This window comes from Bicyclus anynana, chromosome 3, assembly GCF_947172395.1.
Source record: "Bicyclus anynana chromosome 3, ilBicAnyn1.1, whole genome shotgun sequence".
Classification (NCBI taxonomy): Eukaryota; Metazoa; Arthropoda; class Insecta; order Lepidoptera; family Nymphalidae; genus Bicyclus; species Bicyclus anynana.
This window is the reverse complement of record NC_069085.1, coordinates 18,261,721-18,283,823: the sequence shown is the minus strand read 5'-3', so window position 1 is coordinate 18,283,823 and position 22,103 is coordinate 18,261,721. Positions and strand designations below refer to the sequence as shown.

General features: G+C 36.3%; 1 protein-coding gene and 1 long non-coding RNA gene across 3 annotated transcripts in view; one reads left to right on the top strand and one right to left on the bottom strand.

Moving 5' to 3' along the window:
- Positions 1 to 22,103, bottom strand: part of LOC112049328 (inner centromere protein) — a 69,660-nt gene that overhangs the window by 17,389 nt on the left and 30,168 nt on the right. The window contains exons 1-2 of one of the 2 annotated variants that reach the window (XM_024087179.2): positions 8,511 to 8,663; positions 1,154 to 1,231 (exon numbers count right to left, since the gene is read on the bottom strand). The exons of the other annotated variant lie outside the window; for it this stretch is intronic. Coding sequence (XP_023942947.1) covers positions 1,154 to 1,231; positions 8,511 to 8,586 — 154 coding nt within the window. The 5' untranslated portion in view covers positions 8,587 to 8,663. Of the gene's footprint in view, positions 1 to 1,153; positions 1,232 to 8,510; positions 8,664 to 22,103 lie in introns of those variants that run through there. 2 annotated transcript variants of the gene reach the window in all.
- LOC112057336 (uncharacterized) lies at positions 17,994 to 18,557 on the top strand. The gene is made up of 2 exons (XR_008252409.1): positions 17,994 to 18,259; positions 18,347 to 18,557. It is a non-coding gene; the product is annotated as an uncharacterized LOC112057336 (long non-coding RNA).

Below are 22,103 nucleotides of genomic sequence, written 5' to 3'. Positions count from 1 at the left end.
TCGAAACAGTACTTACCTATCTACATATATTTCTGATTTCGAGAAAATTATATCGGCTCTCGAACATTACTTTTTCAGTCAGTTTAAAAATGAAAAAAAACAACTGTGAAATATTCAAAAATCGACTTATCCGTTAGCTCATATTGAAAAAAACTTTATAGCAAGCACACTAATTCTGGACTGGACGAAGTACATCTATTATGTCGCTACCGGAAACTAGGATCCTATGAATGAGGATCGTCCTTAGTAGATCGTTTTCTGCCGCAAAAATAAAGAGGTTAGGCGTCGTGGATCACGGATAAAACTACTAAAGGCTGATCTATACTAATATTATAAAGCTGAAAAGTTTGTTTGTTTGATTGAACGCGCTAATCTCAGGAACTACTGGTCTGATTTGAAAAGTTCTTTCAGTGTTAGATAACCCATTTATCGAGGAAGGCTATAGGCTGTATAATTTATCCCCGTATTCCTACGGGAACGGGAACCACGCGGGTGAAATCGCGCGGCGTCAGCTTGTTTTTACATATATTAGCACGCATCATTCTAAGTTATTTAAAAAAATAAGCTCCAAATGTGTGTAAACGACCTGTACCTTAACCGAATTGCTTTTTAAATTAAGGAAGTTTTAATTAATGTAAAAAATTAATTATGGAATTATAATAATAATTGACCGTTGAGGTCTTAGAAATACTCGCACGAAGAGGCAATCCCTTTGCTGCTGAAGCTGTAGTTTTATGCATATTAAACTTTTCCGAGGGTACATTAAGAATAACTGACTTCTAAAATTTTAGTGTACACCCACTCTCAAAGTTGAATAAGCAATCAAAACTTTAATCTTGAGAGAAAGTGTTTCACTTTTTTTTAAAAAAGAATATTTGCCATATTTTTTATAATATGACCAATATTCCCATTCCCCTCCAACTAGAAAGACTGTGCTAGGAGTGGATACGACAATAGACCAACGGGGTGAGGATTGAACCACCACCCCTCGGTGATGGCTCCAACCGCTCTTACCGTGGAGTTATTGAGGCTTTAAATTAATTAATTTAGATTCCAAGGTTTGACCCACACATACTAACAAGAAAGAACTTTAAAAAAAGCTTCTTTTTAAGGTTCTTTCTTGTTTACAAACACAAGTGAAGCGTATACTTACTAATAAATTTAACTTTCTTGGGCTGTTTGGTCCTCGGCTTGCCGACTGGTTTCTTGACGGGCACGGACCGCCGGTGAGCTAAACAACAAGACCGAATGAGAGGGGCCCGCTCGGCGCTCCCTGGAGGATACTACACCCACTCGCTTGTAACTCCCACGTAATGGTACCTCAAACTGCAGTTATTCCGAATTGACTCGATAAAACCACATCCCGGTATCAATTCGGGAAGTTGTTCGACCGAAATGAGTTACCAGGCACGATGTTCTAACAGTTTAATTAGCTATAGACATTTCTGTTGGACCTTGCGATGATTTTACTGTAACGGTAACAACGTAGAGCTTAATTTAAAATAATTCTTTTGAAAAAGGATAGGTCGGTCGATAGTAATTTTGCTTGGTAGATAGTGGTAGTAAATATATTTAGATTTGAGATTGTACTCAAATCTAAATATATTTACTTTAATAAGTCTATTAAATTAATAGTCTATGATTACTTTAGTAATAGAAATATAGGAGTAGGTACATTGTAGAACTTCAATACAGTTACAGTACCTATAGTGTAAACATTTTCCAGAATAATTAACATTATATTTATACCTAAGTATCCACCCATGATGAAAAACGGCATAGTATACCTCACATATTCATCTAAACAATAGAAAGTTGAGCGGAGCGTGATATAAACAAAGGGTAGAAAACAACGGGGTCGTCTTTCTGCACTAGTACGAGGAATAGGGTGACCTTCTGCCGTTTTTAAACGTTTTACGTTAATAATTTAATCTCTCTAACAGTGCACTAGGTACTAACTCCACTTAAAGAGCAGTCCATTAAATATGAGAATATCACTCTTTTCAGGTTCTTAACAGAGATATTACATAACAAGGTAGAGATATCTATTATAAAAGAGTTTTAATTAGAGATATTGAAAACACTACTCCAATAACATAAAATTAAATCTTTTCCATTGATGAACTACACAACTCACACAACTGTTTGTTGTTACACAGTTCTCGATGCAGGAATAGACAATGAAATGTGATGATCTAGCAGGATGTCAATTTCGTAGCAATTAAAAGGCTAAACTAAAATACAAGAGAAAACATTTGAACTAATTTAGAAACGAAGCACTAGCGCGATAAAAGTGGAAACAGTAGACAAGCGAATGTAATAGGAATTGGCAACAAACTCTCAATCACCATTACTCCCCCTTCAGCTACGACAATCCAATAGCAATTACTGGCAATTCGGTCAGCTAATGTTTATTCGAGGAGCATTCGGTTTCGTATTAATGAAACGCAATCGATACTATGGTCGCGTGACAAAACTTAAAGTACTTACAGGAACGAAACACTGAAATAAAAGTATATATCGACAATCAATGTGGGCAATCACACTAAACCAACAATGGTCATATTCAACAATTATAGTAATTCAGCATTACTATACTACTACTACTATAAGAGCAGTAAAAATTAACAGACAGATTAAAGATTATGAAGTTGAGAAAACCTTTGGTATATCCTTAAAAATAAAGTATGAATGATGATCGAATATCTGTGACAAATGCAAAAAGTGCAGTATTCATAATGAATAACAATACAATTTAAACAAAGATTTGGTAGCTGTTACTTCCCTACTTAAAAGCAACAGTTGTACGACTAAACTATAAACTACGAACTATCCAAACTTTTCGTAAGATAAATAGACTCACCGAAGTCACCGAAGCTGTATCTTATTTATATATAAGGAAATTAACACAAGAAGGTATAATGAAATACATAACGACCGTTTTTCGAGTAATAACAAAAAACTTACAAATGTGAAAAGGGCCCAGAGTCCGTAAAGCAATTCTTGGGAAATAATACAAGGACAAGACGACAGGATAAGATGAGAGGCCTCTACGTGACAGGAATGTCCAATAGGTTAGAAATGTTCGAGAAAATACGAATAATGCCTTATACTAAAATATTCAGGCTCCCTACATTTAAGCATTTTGCAAACAAACTGCTGTTAAAATAGGTGTAAATTATTGTACAAATAGACAAAGGCATCAAACGCTCGTATGCATAATTATGTGTATTTCATGACCACGGAAACGGGCTAGATATGTTTTGCTTATTGTTTTACATTATGATGTCTTTTTCTATAAAACCGCGGCAAACAATTTGCCGTTACATGATATAAGCCTTTCAGATAAAAATAATAATCATTTATTAAACAAAATGCCACTAAATCTCTAGGTGTCAATCAATAATAAAGTGGCATTTTATATGAAAAAAAAAATCTATCATAATAAATATCGATATAATAATACAATTATAATGAAAATTAATACTCTCTTACTTTAGTTGAGTAAAATAAATGAAAAAACCTGTTCTAATAACAAATATATCCCAACCAACCTATAAGTACATCACGGTTGGTAAGACGAAGGGACTGCTAAACTTAGATATTAAAGTCAATGGCTTGTGCGAAAGTGATTCGACAAATATAGAAAACGTGTACGACTCCCTACTTGGTAATAAAACAGATGAGACAGCCATATATGTGAAACACATATATGGATGAAGCGATTCGTAGTAATCATGCATAAAATAGAAAGTCGAGTTACTTTAGGGAAATATGAAATATGCAAAGCTTTTGGATTGGATTATTTGATGATTTGTATAAATAAATATCCTTATTTAAAATTAATTAGCCAAATATTCATTATTAGAGTAAAAAGGTTAAATATCCAAGATAAATTAGTAGATGATCTTTTTTATTTAAATACATAACAAATCATAAAAATAGTGTCAATAATAATAAATCAAAGTTAATGAAACTGTACTCAAAATTAAATACATGACATAACTACTCGTTTCCACTACTAACGAAGGGAATTTCGAATAAGGACCAGGTGATTATAAAGATGTTTTAGAACCATATAAAGGCAATGAAAATTCAATTGAAAACAGGAGGACAGGTTTGCCCAGGTCAAAGACCGTGATAAAGCTAAAACTTTCTAGCGAATCAATGTAATAGTTTAGATGACTTATATGAAATATATAAATATAGAATTATAAATCAAGGTTAAAGATACTCATAGGAGAAACTTGAATGATTAAAGTATCGGATGAAATTCAGAACTCAACGGACGAATGTAGAGATAGATACACATACACACTTTCGACTAACATATTTGAATTTGTACTAACACTATAAAATCGAAAACACGTTAAAGATACTCATAGGAAAACTTGAATGATTAAAGTATCGGATGAAATTCAGAACTCAACGGACGAATGTAGAGATAGATACACATACACACTTTCGACTAACATGTTCGAATTTGTACTAACACTATAAAATCAAAAACACCTAAATGACAATGCAGCTGAAAACTTACGTCATACGGGCCACGACCTCACTAATGCGGACTGATGCTGGCATATTGCGGTTTTTCGCCCAAGGAATCACTAATCCTACTTTACATAACCGTTCAAAAGTCGACGATCGATAAAAAGCCTACCAATCAAAACTAAGTATGTATTGTAACAGTAACATTACGTAACGTTTATAGCGTAAGTCATAAAAATATTTCTCTAATATTCTTTTTTAGTACTATAAATACTAAAAAAAGATAGATAGCGATGTAGATTAGTTAAAATAAAAAAAATATTAAAATTATGTGTACTTATTAATGCTTTATTGTGTAGCATGTCTAGACAAAAATAGCTTAAATCCAATGAGTTTATCTTCTTTAGTTTAGGAGTTCCTATGACCACTTAAGAATCCATCATCACCCTAATTTTGCCACTACAGGTACGCTAATATACCAAATTGATGAAAGAGGTTTTAATTTATCTTCCGAGATTTAATCCACACATGCTAACATGACAACCTGATGATTTTTTTTTTTTTTTATTCTTTACAAGTTAGCCCTTGACTACAATCTCACCTGATGGTAAGTGATGATGCAGTCTAAGATGGAAGCGGGCTAACTTGTTTGGAGGAGGATGAAAATCCACAACCCTTTCGGTTTCTACACGGCATCGTACCGGAACGCTAAATCGCTTGGCGGTACGTCTTTGCCGGTAGGGTGGTAACTAGTCACGGCCGAAAGTCGATGATTGTAAAAGTGGATTTTAAAAAGATGCAGACCATGCGAGAAATAAGACTTGAGGTTACCCTAGTTACGAATGAAGCTTATCCACATATATACAGTATACATGGTAAAACGAAGTACGATAGGTATAATATGGAAAGCGATAAAATTATTCCAAATGAAACAATGTAGCGACGTAAAAAATGGAGGATCGAACGTAAATATTTAATGCAGTAGTTACAAATGAAAGGGCAGCCAGCCCCTTCGGCGCCGCACGATAGGACATGAAAACTGATAATATATTTAAAACGGGCTTTAAAACCCGCGAGGGGGAAATGAAAAGCGAATTTACAACCTTTGGGATTACAAGTGTTACTTGGCGGAGGAGTGTGTTTGAAACCTTGAAGGGGCGCAAATGGGATAGCTTTGTGGATATACGCTAAGCAAGCTGAGAGCTACAAGAGGTTGGTTTTAAAAATGAGCTACAGAAATGTGCTTTGTATAATTTTAAGGTAAGTTTATATTTTGCTAATTAGGAACGAGAGCAGTTATTTAATTATGTCAATATTAAATAGAAACACGAAAAACGTTAGTAATATGATTGACTTGGAATAAATAAAACCGTTATCTTTATTTCAATTTTATAAAATTTTACAATAATATTAAAACTACGTACCTTACTTTTTTTGAGACTTAAGCCGGATTCATATTTGTCGGACGTGTCGTGTCGTGACGCATCAGAACAGAATCGGTATCATACATTTTGTATGCGGTTCATTAGAAACCATCACGACATGTTATACATACTTAAAGTTGCTATATAAAATGTATGATACCGATTCTGTTCAGATGCGTCACGACACGACACGTCAGACAAATATAAATCCAGCTTTATAAGTTGAAATTCATGAAATACTTGCTATAGAAACTAACTTTAACTTTTACTTTAAAAAAAATAATACCACAAACAGGCATGAAATACTTTTTTGTTTTATAATAGGTAACGTAGATAGTAAAATTAAAACGTCTGTTGATGTACGACTTACGAATAATGAATTTAAGCTATTCGATAGAGCTCGGAATATACAGAATGTTATTATACCTATTGGAACCGTAATTGTGACAGAAAATATCGAATATTTGGAAGGTGAACCGAAATTGATTTTGATAAAAGCAAAAACTATGTAAATAATGATTTTGAAAGTGTTTAATAACAAAACTGGAAATAGAGTTGGTAAATAAAAATACAAATCTGTGTTATTCACACCAGCCAGTAGCATCTAACACGAAATAGCAGAAAATTTACGATTTAGAATAAGTTCCGTGAGTAGTTTCACACGAGAGTCATTATAGTTAAAGTTCTTGACTAAAGCACCTCGCACTGATATTGGAATTTCAAAGTTTCGCTATAACTTCAAGTCGAAGTTATAATATCTCGTGTCACGCAATATTTTGAGACGACATTGCATCATCATGACAGTATTTATTTACTTGGAAATTTGGCGACTTGTGCTATTGTATCTAAGTACTACATTATATTAAAATCAGAATCAGTAAATGGACAATCACTGAACTAATAATGATAAAGAATGCATACGGCATTTTATGAAATGATGTGAATCATGCTACTTTAGACGACCTAAAAATCAGGACCCAAGTGCCAACCGGTTTCTGGGTCGAGTAAGTCTTGACTCTTGAGCCACTAGTGATGACACAATTTCTGAAAATCAGAGAGACATCACGTTTAATTAAATTACACGGTGACATATTTCTCCAGAAAAAGAAAGAAATGAAAAATCTGACAAAAATTTGAAAAAATCTGTAACATATTAAGAGGCACGCTTTGAAAATTTCAATATTCTCAGAAGATTAAAAAAGAAAATCAAGAAACTGCAAGAAAAAATATTAGTCAATAACATAACAAGAGTCACGCACGAAAATGTCAGCTTTCCCGGAAGGGCACCATATGACACCCTAAAACCAAATACGCAAATTTAATTGGTAATTTGCAAAGGTGAATGTGGCCCGTAACCTCGTGTCACATTAGCTGAACATCAGAAGGGGAGCCGAACTTGTTGAGTCAATTAAACTCAGCTGTAATAATGCCACCCTAAACAATTATGTCATCTCCAGCTCCTGAACGCCTCTTTACAAAAGGGTACATTAGCAATTTGTGTACAAACACACTACCTTTTATGCAAATGGGAATCATTTGTAGGCAATAGGTGCCCTTGAAGGGACGCCAATTAAGGGTGAGCAAATAAAGAATACATTCGTCAATAAATTACTGAAAGGGCCTGAGTAACGAATTAACGATTATGCGACGTTTGCGTGTGCAGCATTAATAAGGGCCATTATTTGAGAGGACATAATAGTTTTAACAAACCGTCGCCATTAGGGGACGTGAATCAGATGTGGGGATAGATACCGGTGACTGAACTGATATAATTTTTAATTAATTAAGCAATTAATGTAATTGCTGTTTATGAATTAATTTAAAATGTCTATATAAAGTTACTTCTGTTGAAGTCTACTTTTGTTTACATAAAGGGTTACTAAAATAAGAAAATCAAAGAAATAAAAGACAAAGATGTAATTCTATTGCGCAAGATGGTGGACGCATGTGGTTGGTTTAGCGTACAGTACAAAATGGTTGACATTATGCAGTAATGTTTAATCAATATGTCTAGCGGTGCCGATACGTAGACGGACGCACAGACTGTATCTGCAACAAAATTACGAAACTGTCAAAGATATTTTCAGGTATACCTTCAAATTTATAAAACTAGATTGTATTCTGTAATAATTGTCATAACAGTGTTTCCTCATGAACTGTAGTAACCAAGCTAAACTTTATCGGTTTCAACAACTGTCAAATAAGAAAAATGGTTACCGGCATCGGCGCATGGAGGTAGAAAAGCCGGCCGGCACCGGCTGAGAGGTTGGGTCGATTTAAGAATTAGACTAAAATCTCAGCAAATAAATCCTTGGATATATGGAATCTGAAATAACTCGGTACAAGCGATTTTCATTGAATCAAAAGCCAGCAATCTATAAAAAAATCAGTACCAGTTTGAGAACCATTATCAACTCATAATTGAGGTTCGGTTATTGACTGAATCAATCAAAATTCTTTTAAAACCTTCCCAATAAAACGAAAACCGTTAAAATACACAAGCTTTTGTGGGCGTATTATCCTCGCACGCAGCATGCCGGCATAGCCGGTCTAAGAGTGGATCCAGTGGCAGAACTTGGTCGCAGTCGGTCCAACCTGCTGGCAACACGGGCGCGCGGCATGAGTGGCAGAAGCACTGCATCACCGAATCCCGAACTAGTCCTATCAGCATGGTGGTAGCTTGAAATTGACTATCTATCTAACGTGTGACGGAGTCACGTCGCGGCGCGAGCGGTCTGCGCGACTCTTGTCCGGAAACTGAGCCATGCTGGGGGGAGGGTAGTCGGTCGATAGCAGCGCCGCGCCCCGCGCCCCCGCCCTGCGGACTCACCCCGGCCCACCCCTCCCAGCCGTCCCTAACTTGATAACCCCGTACAAGAAAATAAGCCTACCGAATGGAAAAATAATGTCATCCGCGATTGTATTAGCTTCTTTGAGATTTACGAGACAGCATATCAACTTAATATTCTGACTATATTTGCTACAACTACGTAGCTGCAGATTATCCCAGTAAATTCATCAGACTTTCAAAATGGAGCTCTCTTTTTTATGATTCGCAGAAGTATACAACATCGTTTGTTTCAGACGTCAAAGTTGGCATAACCGCACCTGGGGTTAGCGTAATAAGTGGAGATAACGCAGTCACACCTACAGACTAGGGTCCAGGGACAGGTGAGACAAACTAATTTAAGAGCCCAGACTCGTTCGGGTCTCGGTGGGCTTCTCGCTCATAAAAACTCCGAGTCGGGGGTGGTCGGGTGGTGGTGTGGAGCGGGCGAGGGGGCGCCATGCGGCGGTTCCGCCGCCGTCTCGGCGCCGCCACCCGCAGCCAATTAACAGCCAGCAACGCAACGTTGAATTTGTTTCACCACTCGGGATTGCTTCCGATTGATTTCCCGTTACTTCAAATCTATTAACACTGAATAATGAAGAACCTCATAAGTGACTCACTTGAAAATCACCAACACGGCTTTGTAGTCCGTTTTGAATAAAAGAGGTCTTATATGGGATAACTCAAAACGCAGCTGATTTGACGTTATGGTAATGCGCATACACATTTCAAAAGTAGCTTCGACTTGTCTCTGGTCAGCTTAGATTAAATGTGATACAACACGAAGAGACAAAATTAATGTTTGCGCCAACACGATTGTTGCTTCGATACTTATAACTTTACCCTCAATGGGAAACTTTCGTAGTCACCGTTTGATTAGCAGTTTAGCTCTCTTCTTTTGCTCAATTGTCACAATTTTCTTGTTAATACCTTCATCTAAATAAACTCATCAAACATTTAATGAATAAAATACGTCTCGCTTGCAATCTAGTCGGCCGCCGTGTGAAGTACTCCCGTATTTTCTGTATTGTATATTTCGCAAACGCAAAAGTGTCGAGGTTGGGTTACTTCGACTGCATCGTGGGTGTCGTAACCTCGTGCACCGGTAACACCGGCCGGCGATCGATCACGGCCAACAACCCCTACGCCGCGTCCCCCTGCGGCATAATAACTGGGAATTCCAGGAGCTCTGTACTCCGAGCTGCGGACACACGAAGGAACTGTGGAAATACCGCTGACGGCGTCCGACCTGCGCCCCTCGACGTTATTGATACCTATCGGTAATTATTGTCTACTGATACCTAAGGTAAACATATTCGAGAATTTGAGAGAAAAGCAGCAGTTACTGGAATAGACTATCTAAATTTTACTAAAGCTTACTAGAAGCATTTTTATTCCCTTATATGGTATTTTATGTAGTTATTATTAAGGTACAGCAAATAGCTCTAAAAGTTAAAATATGGTAGTGTAAAAAAAATATTGATCCAGTAAATTAATTATTCATCTATTCAAAACAAACAATCAAATTATAAATTTTAGCCTTAATTTTTAAACTTTACGACTTGACATGTTTTTAATTGAAAGTATGCCAACTTTACAGCTCGAGTGTAGATTATTCAGTAAGATATTAAACTCACAGATTTACAGCTTTCAAAAATACTGCTAATCAAGCAATATAAAATAATGCGATAAAATTTTAAAGCGACAAATCTCTCCTAACAGCTTTACAAAGCAACAATTTCATTAGAGGCAAGGTATGGCGCCCAACGTGGGGCCACCAAGATTAATATTTCCCACTTAGCGCGCTTATTATACTTTACGACTCGCAATATAAAGCCGTAATTGTATTTGAAGGACAGACATATTTTTCCCTTTTATTAAAATTTAAAATGTAGCTTAAATTATCTTAGTTCTATGAAGCGGATTATCTGTACTGGTAGATTAATATAAATCTTTTATTTAATTACCAAAAGAGGATGTATTCTGTGACAGAAGTTGGATCAATGTTGACATTTCGTATTTTCTTTATTATTAGCTAAACATTTGTCTGGTGGGGCTTCGGTCATAAATAACACACAACCGGCAAGTCGTACAGCCAAGAGATTGAAGGAGCGGATTGAAGGAATTAAAGAAATAAAATGCCCAGCAATGAGGAGAATGAATAGAGTTTCACTGAATGAGAGAATAAGAATCAATGTAATAAGAGCACATTGTGGTACAAAAGAAGATGTAGTGACCAAAGTCGAGAAAGGTGACTTTAGATTGCTTAGAATAGCTGTTTGGGGACATAACGAGAATGAATGAAAGAGAACTATCAAAATGGATACGGCGAGTGTGAATGGAAATGTTAGAAGTGGAAGGACAAGGCGAACGTTCTCATTGAAGTCCAGGTCAAGAGTACCTTAAATCGATAAACTTGTATGAAAGGATTGATGAGAATGGAAAGAGTAAGGGAAATATGAAAGGATCGTACCAAGTGGAAGGACGTGGTCTCGGTCTATAGTCTGCCCCTATGGGAATGAGGCATGATGGAATGTATGGATGTCCATCGGCTGTTATAATTATGAATGTAGTCCATCGAACAGATAGGTAACTCTAGACACGCACAATTACTTATTCAAAGAAGATGGTGATAATAATTATATGAGTGGTGCCGAAATTGAGTTGGTAACAGTTCGTCAGGGCGCGGCAACAAGTTGTGTCACGTGCAGCCTCGACAAGGAATACTAAGGAGCAGCGGCGCGCGCCCGCCAGGATACCATATCGATTTTGTCTTGTTTCAGCCATTTCGGAGATTATTTAAAGAACAATATAAGGAACACCGAATAAATCCTATCCTAACAGATGAAGTAAATAAAAACGGTTGTGGAGGCATATCAGCCAAATCTCTGTATAACCTGATTAAAGACTTTGGGCTCACCAGAACTAAAGCAAGTTCTGTTTTAGAATGGGCTAAGGCTGCTCTAGTAGGCAGAGAATACTAGACGATTAGAGAAGATAAGTGTCATAAAGGAACTCCTTTACTCCCGGGATCAGAGATTTTCTCCCTGCCATAAAAGCGACACCTGCACGGTGAATCCGTGAAATGCTAAGATATTAGTCCTTTTAGTATCTGGATATGTATGAACTAGGAGAGTCTGACACGTTAACTTCAGATGAAGCGGTTTATCAGAGCAACACGCAACCAAGATGTAATTACAGACAGACGCATAGAGGTCAAACCTATACACCCCTCTGTCTGCGTCGAACGCAAATAAATATAAAATAATAGCTTATAAAAGTTCCTGATAATGGAAAAACTTTTATAGATTTGAAATTACTTGAGTTCTTGGGTACACATAGAATTCAAAAGATTTATTTAAGTCTCGTCTGGTTGCAGAGAAAATGTCCTCGAAGAAACTAGAACGCTGAGCGAAGCGTTTTGTTAGTTTATTTTTGCTTTAACAAAGTTAAAAAAGTGGGACTTTTTAACGTACCGCTAAATTTATTAAAATTAATATTATATTATTTTGGTATAAAATTGCGTATTGAATATCTTGTTGTTGCGTATTGTACTAAATCAAGTAGTTAGTTATGTACCTAATACATGACTTGGAATGGAAATTATTAACAATTAACATAATTTGCTAGATATTTCCACAATAAATGAGGGGAATTCTTGAGAACCTTTCGATGGGTGAACGAACGTTACTTTTTATGACGTAAGACGAAAATTGCGCATTGATTACAGCCAGAAGTGCCGCTGGAAATTCTAACATTTAGCCAAAATAAAAATATTGAATAATGAAAGAGCAAGGAATAGTCAGAACAATAGCATTGCTTGCAGAATAGGCTCCGCCAGCAATGTCATTGACTATTCGTTGATCTTTTTTAGACGTCTTTCCTGCAAATCTTCTTATGTATAAAAATCAATAGCTGTCTGTAATTCACTAAAACTAAGAAACGGTTTGACCGATATGTACAATAGTTGTTTAGTTTTGTTTTCGCTGATATAAGGAGATTAGAAATTACCTCGTCCTATGAGACCTTTTTAAATATTGTACACAACTCATCCCATGAGCCCTCCGATCCCATATTTTTAATTAAATGAACAAGTACACGTAAAAGTAAAGTTAGTTAGGTAACAACTATAATTATTATTAGTTATCCCTCTTCTTGGCAAGGGACTCCAAATAAATACATTTATTTAAAACTATGTCTAATTCTTTCACAAATATGAATCCGTAAATTTCGTTAAAACAACTCTATTTGGAAACGCAATAATTGTCAAAGTGTTAAAAACTCGTGAGCATAGCAATGTATCTTTTAACTATAACGGAATACGGGCTAAAATTCCTCGCACAGTGTAGAGGATTGATGGCAGTGAGTACGCACAGCTCATGCCAAGTTCCCAGGGGTTGTTAATTTATAACAATGATTCACATGTTGTGGAAATTCAGCGCCCTTTTTACTCCTTTTTTGTGAATAGATTCCGTTTCCAAAAGCAATTACCGAGTCGGAGCTTTCAGCTTTGGCGACTCTCTACGACTGTGACGTCTAGACTGTGCGTAACTGAAACGGAACATGTTTGCGTTTCGTTCGCACGTTTGGGTGCGTTCCCGCTCAGCCGCGACGTGCACTAGTTATAGATTAATCAGCTTTTGTACTGTGTAATCAGTATGACCACGGATTACCTAGAGGTGGTCCGTGGGTATGACCATATTTTCTTCTAAATACCAAGCAATTTAAGATTGTTTATCAATCTTATCGCTGAGATTATTCAAACTACACAACGGATTTTAATACGGTTTTCATCACTAGATAGTGATTCAAGAGGCATTGTTTCCTCGAACGAAAACGCGAGCTTTCGCTAGTTTATCATAATTGTTACCTCAAACTAGTTTTTTTTAACGAAAATTGACCAATTATAGGTCAAGTGTTTTTCAATATTATAGTAGTAGGTACTTGCTAGCGGACGCACCGATCTCTGTTTCCGTGAAATTCTCCTGCTCCAAGGGTAACATTTATCACTGTACTAAAATTCATCTAATTTATAATAGGAAAGTATGGATTGACATACTAAAATGAATATGTACCATATTTCCTATTTTCCTGAAAGTCGAATATAGAGAAAATATTAGAAAGACGAATATAGAGATAACTTTTCATACAGATGTGTCAGCTGGCAGCACACTGTGACGTCATAAATCAGATTACAGTCAGACACCGCGGCCCATCTGTTCCCGGAAAAGTTTGCACACTTTGGCAAAGGAAAGGAATTTCATAGAACAAGTTACACTTAAGCTGTTATTCGCGAGACTTCTACTGTACGAGTAGATATGTTACATTAAAACACAGAAGATTGTGAAAATAAATTACAATATGAACTAGTAGTATTGCATTTTTTTTTATATGACATCACATCTGATGGTAAAGAAAGTCATGATGCAGATGCAGCCTTTGGTCACTATAATCTACATACTTTGTTCCCTCTTTAGTAGATACATTGATTGGAAAAAAAGTACCAGGGCATCAGGGCCACAAAACATAGATATCGCAAAAACTCAAGCTACCTCGCTACAGTTATCAAAAAAGCTTATTTATTTTTACAAGTAAATATATTTTCGATATGTAAATTCTTTCTTTTTGTTCCATTTGTAATAGATACAATGATTGAAAAAAGTACTAGGGCATCATAATGGTCATAGAACATAGGTATCGCACTAAAGCACATAATACATATTATGTACAAGTACTAAAGGTACCTCGCTATAGTTAACCAAAAAGCTTATTTTTACGAGTAATATATTTTCGTTATGTAAATAAATTCGTGGAACCGATTCCATAATACATCACGTTCGGCGGAGAGCATGCAAATAATATTTGCAAATGAAAATTCCGGAACAACACGTTTCGCAGCGGATGAACTTAACAAATGAATGACTTTTAATATTCACTTTTGCCTACCAAAAATATTACATCATTTAGCATCTGTGGACACAATTTGTAATTAATTTACTGATGACTTTCTGATATGCTGTGGTTTTTAATGGAGAAGCGCTAGTAATCCGGTCAATTTAAACATTCGAAGTTACATAAATTCCCACCAAGCTGAATATCGGTAAGATTGTTTAAAATAACATTAAAAATAAAATCTGAAAGTTCCCCATTATTCCCCTGTAAGGTCAAAAAAATGAGTTTTTCGCGATTTTCAGCAAAACGGTAAGTTTTATCATAAAAATACCTCAGACAAAAATTGTAGATCATAAAATTATCTAGGAGGTGGAACATATAGGCTATTTTTTTCCCGAAAAATCCATGATTCCTTCGATTCGTAAAAAACCAAAATCACGGGCGTCCGCAAGTTTCAAATAATTTGACAATGCGTTTCTACTGTGTTGACCTTCCTTAGGCAATAATGCTTTAAATATTACATCCAAAAGCAAACCGTGTTCCGGGAATAGAAAAACTGTTTAGTTATTCATAATAGTCTGTGTGCAGACTGCAGACGTAACATCATTTCGATTCAGTAACGATTGTGATATCGAGTGGGGTCGTGGGGTCGTGCGGTCGAGGGGTCGAGCTGGGACGCTTATAATGACCCCCGGCTTTGTATAACATCTCCATTTCCTTCCCGTCTCTCATTCCTTTTATTTTACGGTTCACTTCATTGGCTTTGATTGATCGCCGCTTTGCCGTGATATTCGGTTTTTCCTTCACGATATTTTGGGGTATCTAGAATTACTTTATGAATTCTTCGTAGGTACTTATTTTATATTCGCTCGTAGCTATCCCCGATTTCGCTTAATGGAAATGTTCAATATCACGTCTTCAATATCTCGAGAGGTGCCAAACGACCTTTATTGTTATTAAATTCTGGATATTTTCGCACTCATCTTGGTCGGCTGAATGACATTTATTTACTAAGCGTTTACACGTAGATTCTTTCGATAAGAAAAACAACTTCAAGAAATCGAAATATCGAAATTAATGAGAAGACAAACGGATGAAAGCAGTTAGGTGGTTAGGTGATAGCATAATTAATAGTTACATGCCTTTTTTTTCCCGCCCATTGCCACTTCAGTTTCGCGACTCGTTGAGCTATGTCGGTGACTTTGGTCCTTTGGTTCTTCTACGGATCTCCTCATTTTTTATTCGATCACGTAGGGACACTCCGAGCATAACTTGTTTCATCGCCCGCTGTGTGACTCTGAGCCTTCTTATGAGGTCCATAGTTAGCGACCAAGTCTCGGAACCATAGGTCATCACTGGCAACACGCACTGTTCGAAGACTTTTATCTTCAGGCACTGAGGAATTTTGGACCAGTTGGATTCGGCGGTTCACCTCTTTCTCATTACACTCGATATAATAACAGGCAATGTGACTATACTGAGTATCTAATAGTACTTCATAAAAAAGCCGTGATAGCCCAGTGAATATGACCTCCGCCTACGATTCAGGAGGGTGTGGTTTCGAATCCGATCCGGAGCATCTCTAACTTGTTGTGAGCATTTTAAGAAATTCAATATCACGTGTCTCAAACAGCAAAGGAAAAACATCGTGAGGAAACCTGCACACCAGACAATTTTCTTACTCTTCTACGTATGTGAATTTTGCCAATCCGCATTTGTCCAGCGTGGTGAACTATTGGTCTAACCCCTCTCATTCTGAGAGGAGACTCGAGCTCAGCAGTGAGCTGGATATAGGTTGATAATGAGACTTCATAAAAGAGTACCTAAATACATAAATAAAAAACCTGTGTACTCGTATGAACGTCTCACGTCACTCATCGCTACGACTCGGTAACCGTCCGTACATATTTCTCACGATAAGAGACACGAAACACATTTGACTGGTTCCCCCGATGCATACACAGACACGGACACATGGTAAAAACGCGCCCCCAAATGTGACAGTGTCTGGTTCACGTCTTATCACTTCGTCGCATAGTAATCCTTACTTAAGAGATCGTGCAGCTAAACTACCCGTAATGCCATAAAGGGGGCCTGGGACGTAGATATTATAAATTGTAGAAAACCATCAGAGTGAGTAGTTCTATTAATATTATAAAACAGCAGAGCTCTACGGTTTCACCCTCGTAGTTCCCGTTCCCGTAGGAATACCGGGATTAAAATATAGCCTATGTTATTCTCTGATAATGTGTAGCTTTCTATTGGTGAAAGAATTTTTAAATCGGTCCAGTAGTTTCAGAGAACAATCAACAAACAAAAATCATTCCTTATTACTTGTATAGATGGAGTTTGAGTCTATAACTATTACTATCAGTAAAAATAGGGAGGCGGTTTTACCTTCCTGGTACTCACGGGGGTTTAACCACTATTACGTACCAACACCGAGATTCTACTAGAAATTTCTTGCGGAAATATTGTACATATTATGCCTTTTTTCAGGACCAAATACAGAACATACTATTTAAAGGCCAGGTAAAGAGTACCTACGAATGCAAGGATCGTAGCAAGTGGAAGAACGTAGTACCTATAGTAGGAGAGCTGGCAAGAATTTTTGGGTAGGTATTTGAGGCAAGCTGAAAACTTGTCCTGTACCTCTCCTATTATATCCCAATACGAAGCTGCAGACCTGGCTGGTGAGTAGCGGGGCTAAATCAACCCCCAAATTTTTAAAAATATTTTTTTTTTTTATCCAAAAATATACTTGAGGCAATTTGCAATTTTTATATGTTGTAGTTTAATATTTATAGAATATAAAAAAAAATAAGCCAGACGATTCAGTCGGGGTTTTAACATTGCCAGGCGCGTTCAAAAATATTTTGCAAAAAAATATAAAAAATGTATTTGAGGCAACTTGAAATTTTAATAGAGTATTATTTATAACTAAAAAATAAGACTCTCAAAAAGACAGATCATTTCGGTGGGACTTTTTACCTGCCAGGTGATCTAACAAATTTTGTATGGGTGCGAGTGCGAAGCGCTATAGACAAACTGTAGAGTGAGATAGAGCGTTTGTCGGCATCTTCATTAACAGGATGCGATTATAATCCATCATTTTTCCAAAAAGGAAAAATAAGGCCATATAAAATATTGATAAAAAATCAAAATTATCAAAAAGCTTTAACAGATCTTGGAGTTGCACATATTACCGGATCACGTGAAGAAATTTTGCCAATTTTGGAAGCATTTATTTGTGAAATTTATGGATATAAAAATATATCAAATATAAATGCAGCACGGTTTCAAAAATTTTGTGTAACTTACAAAGCTAACACTGAAGATGAACCTTTCAAAAAAACTTTAAAAAATTGTGATCCCTCTACTTTACCTCCGTGCAAAGCTGAATTACAACAACATCTTTTAAGAACGCAATATATAACGAGTATTTGGAGAAATGCATATTTGCGATTCCCCAGCAGTTTGACACCGAATAGAAACGGATGGACACTTCATGAGGATACGCTACATTTCCACTGGTTCGACGGAGATTGTATGCCGCAATCAGTATTCGACGCTATTGTTCATGAAAACAATAAACAAAATAATATTGGAAATGATACTACAGGTGCGTATACATAGTTTTTTTTTTTTAACTGCTGTATTTTAATTACTATGATTTATTTAATCAATCCATATATATTACTTTTCGCAGATAATGCAGGGGTATCCGAATTAGACACAGATGAATCTGAAGTTGATTCTGATAGCTCTGATGAAGGAGCATCTACAGAAGAAGAATGACAATTTCTTTCTGATATGACAGGGAATTAATTACATTGATATTTGTATACTCATAATAATTCTGCAGCTGTATTATTAGTATATAATTTTTCTATTTCAATAAATCTGATTTTGTAATTTTATATTTTTGTAATCATTACTTTATAAGATCACCTGGCAGGTAAAAAGTCCCACCGAAATGATCTGTCTTTTTGAGAGTCTTATTTTTTAGTTATAAATAATACTCTATTAAAATTTCAAGTTGCCTCAAATACATTTTTTATATTTTTTTGCAAAATATTTTTGAACGCGCCTGGCAATGTTAAAACCCCGACTGAATCGTCTGGCTTATTTTTTTTATATTCTATAAATATTAAACTACAACATATAAAAATTGCAAATTGCCTCAAGTATATTTTTGGATAAAAAAAAAAAATATTTTTAAAAATTTGGGGGTTGATTTAGCCCCGCTACTCACCAGCCAGGTCTGCAGTTTTGTATTGGGATATAATAGGAGAGGTACAGGACAAGTTTTCAGCTTGCCTCAAATACCTACCCAAAAATTCTTACCAGCTCTTGGACTACTACCCCTATGAGAATGAGGCGTGATGGTAAGTATTGTTAATATTAATAAAAGAACAGCGTTTTCGTAACAATGAAACATTTCTCAAGAGATTCCAAGAATTATTGGATTTTGAATTAGTTAGTTTCATAGGGTTGGGTGTCTTCTATAACAAGATACACAAGACGGTTATGGAACTGTCAATGCATAAGTTCAAGCAATGCGTTAAATAGTTTTTTCAAGTTGAGGTTACCACACAATCGATGTTTTTTTTTTAATGATAAAGACACTTGGAGACCATCAAACTCCACCTTCTGCACCACTATCACAGGTGGTAAAAAAAGAGCAACTGTTCTTGCCAGCTCTTCTCAACGGAACCTGACATCCGAACCGGAGGTAGAGTCTTCACAAATAGTCAACATTGACGTTTTTATAGTGCTTGTAAACTAAGCCTACTTCAAAAAATAAATGAATTTTGAATTAATGTAATCTAATTAGCATTGGTTTTTCAGTCAATCAAACAGTTATCAATCACAAGGAGGCAAAGGCACTTTTATGATATAGTACCGCTGGTACAATTAATGTGATTCGTCTAGATTTACTTGCCAATAATATTTTTATCGCAATGTCAACTTATATAATGATTTATTTATTTTGCTATCATCCGCGAAAAGTCGACGAACCCATGCGACAACGTCACCCGGGTCCGACAAAATACTCTCTACGTACGTTTCACTCCAAAACCGGAGCATCCTCAGGAGATGTTGACTCTACAACGTGCAATTGCAAAGAGTATTTTGTTGGACCTGGGTGACGTTGTCGCATGGGTTCGTCGACTTTTCGCGGATGATAGCAAAATAAATAAATCATTATATAATCATGATGAACTTCCGCATAGAAACGCCTGCTTCTATCCAATATGCAATGTCAACTACTGAAGCACACGTCAACGCGTGTCTAGGGTTTACAATATCATCGTCCGAGGCACGGCAAGCCGCGGCGAGTGATACACGCACGGACGGATCGATCAAGGCCAGACGCCTACGTTTGCGCGAATGTCTCCCCAACACATGTGCTTGAGCTCTTTCATTCTACACCAGCCGACTGTCGAGCTTAGCTCAGCTTTCTACCTACGGTATAGACATGAAATTGTTACTTATACAGAAATTCTCATTTGAAAGCGCGTGATTAAATATTGACACGAATGCTTTGTCAATATACTCGTATTAATACGAAAAGTTAAAATTTTGTAGCAACTTGAAATTATATAATTACAAAATCATAATAATTGAAACTTTGGCTGTTAAGCGTTCCGGTACGATGTCGTGTAGAAACTGAAAAGGGTGTGGATTTTCATCTTCCCCCTAACAAGTTAGCCAGTTAGTTAGTTGCCATCAGGTGAGATTGCAGTCAAGGGCTAACTTGTAAAGAATAAAAAAAAATACTTTTATCATTTTAAGCATCATTGCAGTTGTAGTCCTTAACGTCAAAATAACCCATGCATAACATAGAGATATGTCAAATAGTTAATATTATGTCATTCAAAATAATGCTAATAATTAAAAATTATGATACGATTATGACGCAATGAACAACAAAAAAAAAAAAACAAAAAACGTCAAAATTTGTTTTTAAGATACTCGTTGATGAAGTAATATGATTTATTTATCAAAAATGTCTTTAGTTGTAATAAAAGCTATTTCATTATCCATTAACAATGAACGATAAACAATAGTTAAAGAGCACAAACACACAGACAAACCATAAATTGCAGCAACCTATTGCAACAATTTATAGTTGAATAGCATAAAATCGACAGACAAAACATAAATTGCAGCAACCTATTGCATTTCCGTATTAATTTAACAAGCTGAAATCGATGACTCACAGCCTTCGTCCGTCTCAAGGATGCAAAACTGTGCGAACCGAACAAAAGAGCGAACACTCGATTCCGCGTTCCTTATGATAATAATAAAAAAAAAATGGGAACGAGGCAGGTCAACGACCTGCACGATACAATGGGATGACTTACTCATAGCGGAGGCAAAAAAGTGTAGACATGAATACAAGTAAACATAATGAAAAAAGTTTTGTGTTGCACGCTCGCGGCTTTCGCGTTTGAAACAGAAACCTCGAGTCTTACCTACCTACCTACACCCTTGAGTTTTTAAAATGGACTCCCTGAATTTGATCGTATCAATTTAATCACTATCAGCTTCTTTGACAGCCCACTGCAGAACAGCCTTCGCATCTTATAGAAGAGGGGATACGGAGCTTTAGCCCATAACACTTTTCCAATGCGTGTTGTGGGTGCTAGATCAACTTAGGAGCTGAACTAATCTTGGTTATTCGTTAATTCAGTTTTTCGGAGGATAATGTTGACCAAATCATAAAATCCTCTACGGAAACCAATTCGATTGAGTTCGATGGCATTTTATTTGAAAGCGTTCAAGTCAGCGTACAGGTGCAGAACTGGTCCTGTCGGCATCCATACCAGCTAAGACGTATTACCAAAATGAAACAGTTTCGCAACGATGCTGCGTAAAAACCAGTAGATATGGGTAAAGACGCTGTAGGTATCCTTTTCAAGTATAAAGCAATATTATTTTAAGACTTCGTGGTAATTTAACATCAGGTGAGATCGCAATCAAACAATAAATACCTAAAAGCTTAAAACCTTAGACAATATTATCCAAAACCGCAAAGTACAGGTAGCTAGTAATATATAACCAAAGTTCAACGTACCTGAAGTTGTGTTTAAATCATCGCGTACAGAAAAAATTATAAAGGATGACGTGTCATTTGTAATTTTGATGATTGGCAAACTATCGTGACCACTGCACGGCATATTGTCCGTTAAAGCTGCCTGTGACACTGTTCAGTTCATCATATCATTTGAATGGGAAAAGGAAATACAGAAAAATTGCTTAATTACAGTCACTGCAGTCATTTTTATTTATGTTAGTAGACCGTGCCAATAAAATGAATCAGACTTGCATTGAATAAAGGGAGAATACAAAAGAATAACTATGTCTGGATCTGGACCGATTGATTTTAATTATATTCAATAGAGAATAATTGTTCGGAGACATCGGAGAGAGATATAAAACGTGAACCATAAAATGGT